Here is a 10,162-nt window from a genome sequence, read left to right on the forward strand (position 1 = left end):
TTTCAATAAAAATGCAATAAATCATTAAAATTATGATGGAGCAATAAGGAGCAATGAAGGAGCAATCGTTCTATGCCCTATAAAGTTGCATAGAGTTATTATAAATATGTTTTTCAATAAAAATTAAAAATTTTTCGTTTTTATTAAATATCTCGAAAAATAATAATCTTAAAAGGGGAGCAATCGTCGATTCTGAGGGAGCAATTAGGGAGCAATCGTTTGAGCTATAGTAAATTAAAAAATATGAACTTGCATTGCCAACTTATTTCCGGTGATAATAGACAAGCGACCAATGTTGCCTATAGTCAATAAAGTATGTCATGCCCTTACTGACAACAGATAATTTCATCACTGATATTACCTTTATCAATTACTCATAATCACACTAAATTCTTTTAATAATTAACAAAAATTTTGTTTTACAATATTAAAAATTGGAAAAAAATTACATAAATTGAAACTCGAAGCATTGCAATTTTAAAAGCTTTATTTATTCTAAATTCTCTTTCACTATAATATCTATAATATGAACGCAAAACTGTGGCTATTATGCCATCAAAGATACGCGTGTACATATCCATGATTCAATATTTAAGTACAATGCGCACGCTATAAGCACACCCATAATTGCAATTTCGTATGTTAAGCACATTCTTGTAACAAAACTGTTCATACACATTCTTAGAACATTTGTATATTTATATTTACATATAATAAAGGCTTGTATCATTAAATGTATCAATGTGTCATTAATTATTATTTAATCACTTCTTATCATAAATATTACTCATATATTCATATTACGATATATATTCACAAATTTACGCTATAATTATGAACTTCTGTATAATAAAACATAATATAAAATTTTATTGAGGCTGCATGATATCAATACTTTGAGGCGCTGTAATATCAAGTAAATTTATAGTATTAGGAGGCCGATAATTTGTCGAATGTGATGGGACAGATAATCCATAATTATCTGCTTTCTTCTCCAAATTTAAAAATTTGCAGCTTACAATATACCAGAAGCTTTGTACAACATTCTTAATCAATCCTGCAAATTTAGATAATTCAGTATAACTCTTTGCATTATTATTATTTACTGAAAAATTGATTGTTTGCAAGTACTTACCGCTTGTAACAAAAATACCACCAACAGTAGCACACAATTTCACTAAAAACTGAAAAATTGTATCGCGTTCCTGAGTCACTTTGATCTTAAGTGCGCTCATATCGTACTTGAAAAAAATTCCAGGTATTCCATGAGATCCTTTATGATGATCGATTGGTCTCTGATGATCTTTGACACTATATTGGTATGTCTTAGAAGTGCTTAATAATGTTCTGATATCTGTAGGGACAACCTCGACGAAATACTGATAAAGCATCATATCTGAAAGAAACATCCATTAAATATGTGAAAAATTATGCCAACTTGTTCCCAGTATTTAATGATAAAAGCAAACTTACTGTTGTCTGCGATCTTCTCATCGCCTTCAAGGGGATGCACAATGCCTGGACTAGGTCCGCCAAAAGAAAATTTATTGATTCTGTGAGTAAAGTTATAATCCCGATCTGTCATAAATGCAGAAATATGTATATGGCCATGTGGCACAGACAATGATTTACCCGCAGTTATATGAAAGTTGCCCGCCACTTTATTGACATTCAGACTACCATGAACACGACAGGCATTTGGTGCGTAATCCGGTTCGTATGATCTAAACGATATAAGAGATTATGTATGCGCAAGCAACTAATGCATATCTGCACACTTTTCAACAAATATCGTAGAATCGTAAATAAATGGTAGTTTGCACATACCGCTTTGGCATCTCGCTGTAAAGAGTAACCTGATTGGATTTCCAAAGCAATTCATGAATGGCATGATACTCCTCTCTCAAATATGAATTCATATGCTTCAAAGCTTCGAAATGTGCCCTTTGTTCTGACGTTAATTCCCACCATGTATCCTCTTCCTTCAAAGAATCAAAATCTATCATATGCTGATTCGTAGAGTCTAAAACATCAGCACCGATACGACTGCACGGCATTGCCACCGTTACATCAATATTGATTTGCAGTTTTGCATCGATTTCGGTGTCTGGCTCGAATTTGAATTGCAATCTGCTGTCAAGATAATAGCTCGTTTCAGCTATTACCAAATATGCGATAATGAGAATTGTAAAAATAGAAACTGAAACAAAACCAGATTATTAATAATCGGTCAGGATGAGCAGACAGGAGCACGGATAAGTACAACATATACATATTAAACATTATTTTAATATAAATATTGTACTAATAAATCTGTTAACTTACATGTTCCCCCAACCGCAGTTTTGTTAACATATAACTCAGGAACTTTCGGGAACGCGTCCAGTTCCTTGACTGTTTTAACATTGACATGTCGTCGCCTCAACATTTTTACAACTCACGCACAGATATTCAATAAATTATTTAACAATATTACGACTAACCTATAACAAGCATTTTAATGTGTTTAGAAACAAATCCAGAGTTAAGTACAGGTCCGGTATTTACCTTTAGCACTGTATTTATCACCATATTCACCACGCATCTAAATATTATTGTTAATTAAATAAAAGAGCGTAGTACAGCGTAGTAATTAACACTTTATACATATTTTGACGTGGGTATTATGTATGTACATACATCTTGACATGTCTCGTCTACAAGAAATAAGAAATACGAAACATACGGGACTCTAACCAATGCCCCCCAAAGCACCTAAACAAATTTAGCTCCGGTAACTTAGCCGGTCAACTTCGACTTTATTAATTTTCATATTTTTTTATCGTTTGTTGGTCGTTTGTTGGTGATTGTTGGCTTAATTACAACGTTTGTTGGTTCTTAATTTTTTTTTAAATTTAAAAAGAAAAATTAGCATTAAGTTAGCCGGAAAAATTTTATTTTTAATTTCAAAAAAGCCTAATCGATGCGTAATCGTATGCTGATGATTGTTGGTCTAATTTTAGCGTTTGTTGGTTTATTATTAGTCTTAAAAACGAAAAAAAACGAAAAATTATCTCAAATATTAAAGTAATCGAAGATTGGTTTATTTGCCTACGACTTAAGCTTTATTTCTATCAATTTAAGGCTAACATCTATAAAAACTGCCATATGAATACGGACCTTAACATCGGCAGAAAATCGCGAAAAGATCAAGAAACATGGTGTATAAGTTTATAAGTTCTACTTTTAAACATAAAATTGTGCTTAAAATGGATTAATTATGAATTTATCATTTTCTTCCCATGAACTCTTCATTCAAGACGCCTAATTGTCAAAGTACGTATAAAATAAATGTCAAACTTACCATATGTGCTAAAAAAAATGATAGAATAAAGTATATCATACATACCTAAATGTGATCACTTAAAAACATGATACAGTGTTTCATGATATGCGCATTATGTTTGCGTTTAAAGAACTGAAATTTAAATAAGTTGTATTTTTATAAATAAAGATTATTTATGTGATCATTAAGAATATATATTATTTTATAAGAATATAAGCTTCAACCTGATTGAATTTACATAAAATTGAAGAGAATTCTCGTATTCATACGTGAATATACGTTTCCTAGTAGAATTTTCTTGAAAAAAAACCTACTTCTCCAATGTATGCTTCCGTTTCTCACTTGTGGAAAGTGTTTTACTGTAAAAATTATAGATTTGTTTGAAGTAACAAAACGTCATTTTTTTTTAAGAACCTTATTATTTCATACAATTTTCATATAGATCCTAATGTTCATGTCTTTTACAATAAATAAGTACTATATGTATCTCAGGTCTATATATTCCACTTCTTAGCAAGAACTATTCTTACAAATTATCTGCCAATCTTCGATTACTTTAATATGTGAGATAATTTTTCGTTTTTTTTTCGTTTTTAAGACTAATAATAAACCAACAAACGCTAAAATTAAATCAACAATCATCAGCAAACGATTACGCATCGATTAGGCTTTTTTGAAATTAAAAATAAAATTTTTCCGGCTAACTTAATGCTAATTTTTTTTTTCAAATTTAAAAAAAAATTAAGAACCAACAAACGTTGTAATTAGGCCAACAATCACCAACAAACGACCAACAAACGATAAAAAAATATGAAAATTAATAAAGTCGAAGTTGACCGGCTAAGTTACCGGAGCTAACAAATTTAGCCCCCCCAAGTAGATTATTGATATATTTTTTTTTACCAATTGTTTGGTGGTTGATTGGTAGTATTTGGTACCGTATTCAAAACGTTCGGTAGTTTCTCGTTTTTCTAGGAAATCAAAAACAAATTTTTGATCTTCTTTTAGCCCCCCCACTTTGACTGTGGTAGTTTTTTTTTTTTTTTAATCGATTGGCGATTGATTGGCAATGTTTGGTACCGCATTAAAAACTTTTGGTGGTTGCGCGTTTCTTTAGAAAATCGAAAAAACAAATTTTTGATCTTCTCTTAGCCCCCCCACTTTGACTGTGGTAGTTTTTTTTTTTTTTTTAATCGATTGGCGATTGATTGGCAATGTTTGGTACCGCATTGAAACCTTTTGGTAGTTTTGCGTTTTAAAAAGAAAAAATTAATTGTCAACAAATTTTTAACCTTCTTTAGCGCCTACACACTGACTGTTGAGAATTTTAAATTCTTTTTTTATTAATTGTTTAGTGGTTGATTGGTAATGTTAAGAGCTGTAAGTTATTGAAAATTTTATTTTAACATTCCAGTTATGTATAGTGACGATTGCACACATTGTGGGTATTCAAGAGCGCATACGTATGTACACGCACTAAGCTCTGGACTCTGGGGTCACATGCGCATGCTCTAGGGCTTAAGCGGGGCGCACATACTTCTGCACAACGCATAATGCGTAAGCATAAGAAAATTGATTGGTCTATTTCCTTATGCACATGTGTATAGACCAATCAATTTTCTTATACTTACGCATTATGCGTTGTGCAGAAGTGTGTGTTCCCCGCTTTAAGGTCTATCCAGACAAACTTGCATAGGTGAATAACCATATGCATAAAGAAACGGATTGGTCTATTTTCTTATGCACATGCATATGGACCAATCAATTCTCTCATGCTTATGTTTATGCGCTATGCAAGTTTGTCTGGATTGACCTTAAAGGCCATCGCACACAAAATTGCATAGGCTGCATAAGCATAGCATAAGACCGCTGGACCAATGAGCATCCAGCATAAAGTCGCTATATTGATTTACATAAGATGCTCATTGGTCCAGCGGTCTTAAGGTAGAAGCACATAAAATTGCAGGAGCCATGAGCACGAATGCAGAAGCCATATGCGCATGCGCTATGGTATCTGAAGAGCTCTATGGCCGGTATTCATAGTCGGTTCTTATATTTAAGACCATTTTAAGTACAATCTTAAGATGTCATTAACCAATCACAGAGCCGTATTAGCATCTTAAGATATTACTTAAGACGGTCTTGAAATAAGATCTGATTATGAATACCGGCCTAACAGATACCATCGCGCATGCGCATATGGTTTCTGCATTTTGCTCATGGCTCCTGCAATTTTATGTGCTTTTACCTTTAAGGTCAATCCAGACGAACATGCATAGCGCATAAACATAAGCATAAGAGAATTGATTGGTCCATATGCATGTGCATAAGGAAATAGACCAATCAATTTTCTTATGCTTACGCATTATGCGTTGTGCAGAAGTGTGTGCGCCCTGCTTAAGCCCTAGAGCATGCGCATGTGACCCCAGAGCCTAGTGCGTGTACATACGTATGCGCTCCTGAATGCCCACAATAGGTGCGTTCGGGAAGACGCTATTATGCTGCGTTCCCACTACACGCGTCGCGCGTTGCGTCACGACGCCGCGTCATGAGTTATCCAATCAAAACGTTTCATTTTATGACGTCATTTCCGACAAGATCTTGCGTCGGAAATGACGTCATAAAATGAAACGTTTTGATTGGATAACTCATGACGCGGCGTCGTGACGCGACGCGCGACGCGTGTAGTGGGAACGCAGCATTAGTGAATGTGTGCAATCGTCACTATACATAACTGGAATGTTAAAATAAAATTTTCAATAACTTACAGCTCTTAACATTACCAATCAACCACTAAACGATTGGTAAAAAAAGAATTTAAAATTCCCAACAGTCAAAGTGTAGGCGCTAAAGAAGGTTAAAAATTTGTTGACAATTAATTCTTTCTTTTTAAAACGCGAAACTACCAAAAGGTTTCAATGCGGTACCCAAACATTGCCAATCAATCGCCAATCGATTAAAAAAAAAAAAAACTACCACAGTCAAAGTGGGGGGGCTAAAAGAAGATCAAAAATTTGTTTTTTCGATTTTCTAAAGAAACGCGCAACCACCAAAAGTTTTTAATGCGGTACCAAACATTGCCAATCAATCGCCAATCGATTAAAAAAAAAAAAACTACCACAGTCAAAGTGGGGGGGCTAAAAGAAGATCAAAAATTTGTTTTTGATTTCCTAGAAAAACGAGAAACTACCGAACGTTTTGAATACGGTACCAAATACTACCAATCAACCACCAAACGATTGGTAAAAAAAAATATATCAATAATCCACTTGGGGGGGCTAAATTTGTTTAGGTCCCCAAAGCACGGTCTTACATACAGGTCTGGAAACTTCAATGGTGGGGATAGGTCGCTTAGTGAAGTTGTTTTTAAGTCATCTAATAGCCACTAGAGTCGTTGCGATCGATGTTCGCGCGGTGGCGAGGGACGCCGGAGACCGGGGGGGATATCTGTCATATGAAATTTGGCGGAGTGGTTTTGTGACAACTTCGTAGTCTCGACATTATGGGTTCGAATCTCCGTGCCGTTAATTTTTTTTTTAAATTCTTTCACAATAATAATGTGATAAATAATAATGCTTTAAATAATTAAAGACTACAAATTAATAAAATATGTATAAATATAAATATAAATAAAAATAAATATATAAAAAATAATATAAATATAAAATAAATACGAGTTTTTATTCTAAAAATTAAGAACAAATAAAAATATTTTTTATATGTGTATTTTTATCCTTTTTTTTATTTTTGTGGGCATTCCAGGTTGTCAATTCAAGGTAAGTATAACGAATAAAAATCAACTCTTTAATTTTATCTCCTTTTATTTTATTTTTAAAATTCTTGCAGGTATTTTAGTTTTTAAAATCAAGTACATACGAGAGAAAATATAAATCAATCCTTCAATTTTTGCCATTTTATTTTATTTTTTACAGGTATTCCAAAGTTGAAATGGACAGTGTTTGGCTGCATGCAAGAAAGTATTGCAAGGTAAGAAAGATGATATTATTGAGTAAGAAGGATATTATTGAGTTAGGGTCAAAGCACGTAATATTGCGTAGCGATATATGACTGTCATATAATTGACTAATGAATAAGGTGCTTACGTTTCGCTTACGTAAGCACCTTATTCATTAGTCAATTTGGATAATTTTTTCTTAACAACAAATTTTTTTTCAGTTTTAAATTTTCCTGGTGAGCGTTTTGCCTCATTCTTAGTCGTATATAGTAAACTATTGCATAGGACAGGATTTCAGATGCATGTTCTTTACAGGGAAACGTGAAGGTGTAAGAATCAAGTACTTCATCGAGAGTTACATCGAAGAAAAAAATTATCCAAATTGACTAATGAATAAGGTGCTTACGTAAGCGAAACGTAAGCACCTTATTCATTAGTCAATTATATGACAGTCATATATCGCTACGCAATATTACGTGCTTTGACCCTAACTCAATAATATCCTTCTTACTCAATAATATCATCTTTCTTACCTTGCAATACTTTCTTGCATGCAGCCAAACACTGTCCATTTCAACTTTGGAATACCTGTAAAAATAAAATAAAATGGCAAAAATTGAAGGATTGATTTATATTTTCTCTCGTATGTACTTGATTTTAAAAACTAAAATACCTGCAAGAATTTTAAAAATAAAATAAAAGGAGATAAAATTAAAGAGTTGATTTTTATTCGTTATACTTACCTTGAATTGACAACCTGGAATGCCCACAAAAATAAAAAAAAAGGATAAAAATACACATATAAAAAATATTTTTATTTGTTCTTAATTTTTAGAATAAAAACTCGTATTTATTTTATATTTATATTTATTTTTATATATTTATTTTATTTATATTTATATTTATACATATTTTATTAATTTGTAGTCTTTAATTATTTAAAGCATTATTATTTATCACATTATTATTGTGAAAGAATTTAAAAAAAAAATTAAGGGCACGGAGATTCGAACCCATAATGTCGAGACTACGAAGTTGTCACAAAACCACTCCGCCAAATTTCATATGACAGATATCCCCCCCGGCCTCCGGCATCCCTTGCCACCGCGCGAACATCGATCGCAACGACTCTAGTGGCTATTAGATGACTTAAAAACAATTTCACTATAGAGCTCTAGATTATAAGAGTAGCGCAAAAGTCGGACATGTTGGTACTAAAAGGGCGCGAAAAATTTGAACGAGACATGTAAACCGTTTTTTCGCTCACTGCCAATATGGAACATTTATAGTATACGTAACATATATAAATGTATTATAAATTTGTTTTGTGGTATATATTTATTTGCAGTGAATATTGAAACGCAGTAATTATTATATTTTTAATGCACTCTGTATGATATTCAGGATAATGAAATAAAAAAGTCTTGAAATTTTATAATTTTATTTTGAATCACATATAAATTATATTGTATCTTTGTACTTATGTTGTGTCTTTGGTATGTTTATATATATATTTGTACTTATATTTAATGTTTATCACATTATATGTTATCACAAGTGTAATTACTTGTTTACAGCATTTCTCATGCCAACGATCTCTTGCTTCCACACTTCGAAGATTTATTACGAACTATTGTATTGCTAAATTTACGCACGATGAAATGAATGCGTGAAAAAAGATATGCTTTCAAGATATGCTTTCCAACAGAATGGCACGGTGGAAATTTGTATTTAATACAAAGCGGCAGCAACGTTTCTAACATTTCAGAGAATGTAACTACACCTGACAGAATTCTTCTTCACGTTTTCGAAATATGAACTCTGCATTTTGTAAAAAACAATAAACCAATTCGCTACAAAATATTAGCCCTGAATTTTTGTCAAAAGTGTCTGGTCGAGAGTAATTGCTTAGATCAGTGAGAACCTGTACACGAGAAATATCACACGAAGTAGATTTCAATAAAGCCGATTTGCACGTTTCGCATCGTATGCGATGCCTATTTATAACCGTTCGTACAACTGCTCCACTAAGTTTATATAAAGATTGATCTTCTTCTTGTTGCTTTATTTTCGCTTTAACCTTGTAGTTTTTCTTACGTAGTAATTGTATTTTTCCAAGTAATTCCTGTTTCTCAATGTCAATCGAATGTTCTGGTATTGGACGTGGCAATTCTATAATAACATTTAAAGCAATTAAAAATACATTACAATATTAAGATACTGAGAGTTGATTAAAAATTAATTATTTTACTTGTTCTTGAGAAATCTACAGAACATGGTGCATCGGGTATAATGTGCGATTCTGTAGAAGGATCATTATTAGTTGAAGATGATGCATCCGGTATAATGTGCGATTCTGTAGAAGGATCATTATTAGTTGAAGATGGCCCATCATCTGGAAAATTTGCAGTGCATAATACATTTATATATATATACAGCATTAATATTGTACTTTCATTCAATATTATCTTTAGATATATTATGTAACCAGATAGGAAAACTGGGCAAATATTGGACAATAATTGCAGCATTCACAATTTTATCCAAATTTTGTCACCACATCTTTTACTATCAGGGTACATTCATTTAAAAGTGCACATACATGCATTAAAATAAAACATTTACCCATGCATGGTGTATCACTTCCCATGTTACCAATTAGCGAATCTCTGTTTTGTGACTCTTCACATCTATATTTGAATATAGATGGAACAGCATTGCATTTCAGTTTTCTTAATCCGTCTATTCTATTTTGTTCATACTGATCAGGAGTAAAATGATCCTGGAAAATGCAGTAACGTCATTTATTTAATTCATTTACGTAATTTATCGTGCATTCTGTAATCATAAATTTTTATTTCTGTCTGCATTATGATTACGAT

At 32.4% G+C, this 10,162-nt stretch overlaps 2 protein-coding genes across 2 annotated transcripts in view; both read right to left on the reverse strand.

Annotated features, from left to right (window-relative positions):
* Positions 1-469: 469 nt before the first annotated feature.
* Positions 470-2,767, reverse strand: LOC139808261 (endoplasmic reticulum-Golgi intermediate compartment protein 2). Its single transcript, XM_071770044.1, has 6 exons — positions 2,548-2,767; positions 2,326-2,483; positions 1,828-2,200; positions 1,474-1,724; positions 1,136-1,396; positions 470-1,057 (listed from the first exon to the last, which is right to left on the reverse strand). Exons 2-6 carry the CDS (start codon positions 2,426-2,428, stop codon positions 870-872), a joined length of 1,176 nt encoding a protein of 391 aa, XP_071626145.1. The 5' UTR covers positions 2,429-2,483; positions 2,548-2,767; the 3' UTR covers positions 470-869.
* A 5,937-nt stretch (positions 2,768-8,704) lies between these two features.
* Positions 8,705-10,162, reverse strand: part of LOC139808251 (uncharacterized) — a 2,256-nt gene continuing 798 nt past the window's right edge. The window contains exons 2-4 of the mRNA XM_071770033.1: positions 9,906-10,062; positions 9,532-9,675; positions 8,705-9,452 (exon numbers count right to left, since the gene is read on the reverse strand). Coding sequence (XP_071626134.1) covers positions 9,058-9,452; positions 9,532-9,675; positions 9,906-10,062 — 696 coding nt within the window. The 3' untranslated portion in view covers positions 8,705-9,057. The remainder of the gene's footprint in view (positions 9,453-9,531; positions 9,676-9,905; positions 10,063-10,162) is intronic.

The sequence above is a fragment of the Temnothorax longispinosus genome, chromosome 2, assembly GCF_030848805.1.
Source record: "Temnothorax longispinosus isolate EJ_2023e chromosome 2, Tlon_JGU_v1, whole genome shotgun sequence".
Lineage (NCBI taxonomy): Eukaryota > Metazoa > Arthropoda > Insecta > Hymenoptera > Formicidae > Temnothorax > Temnothorax longispinosus.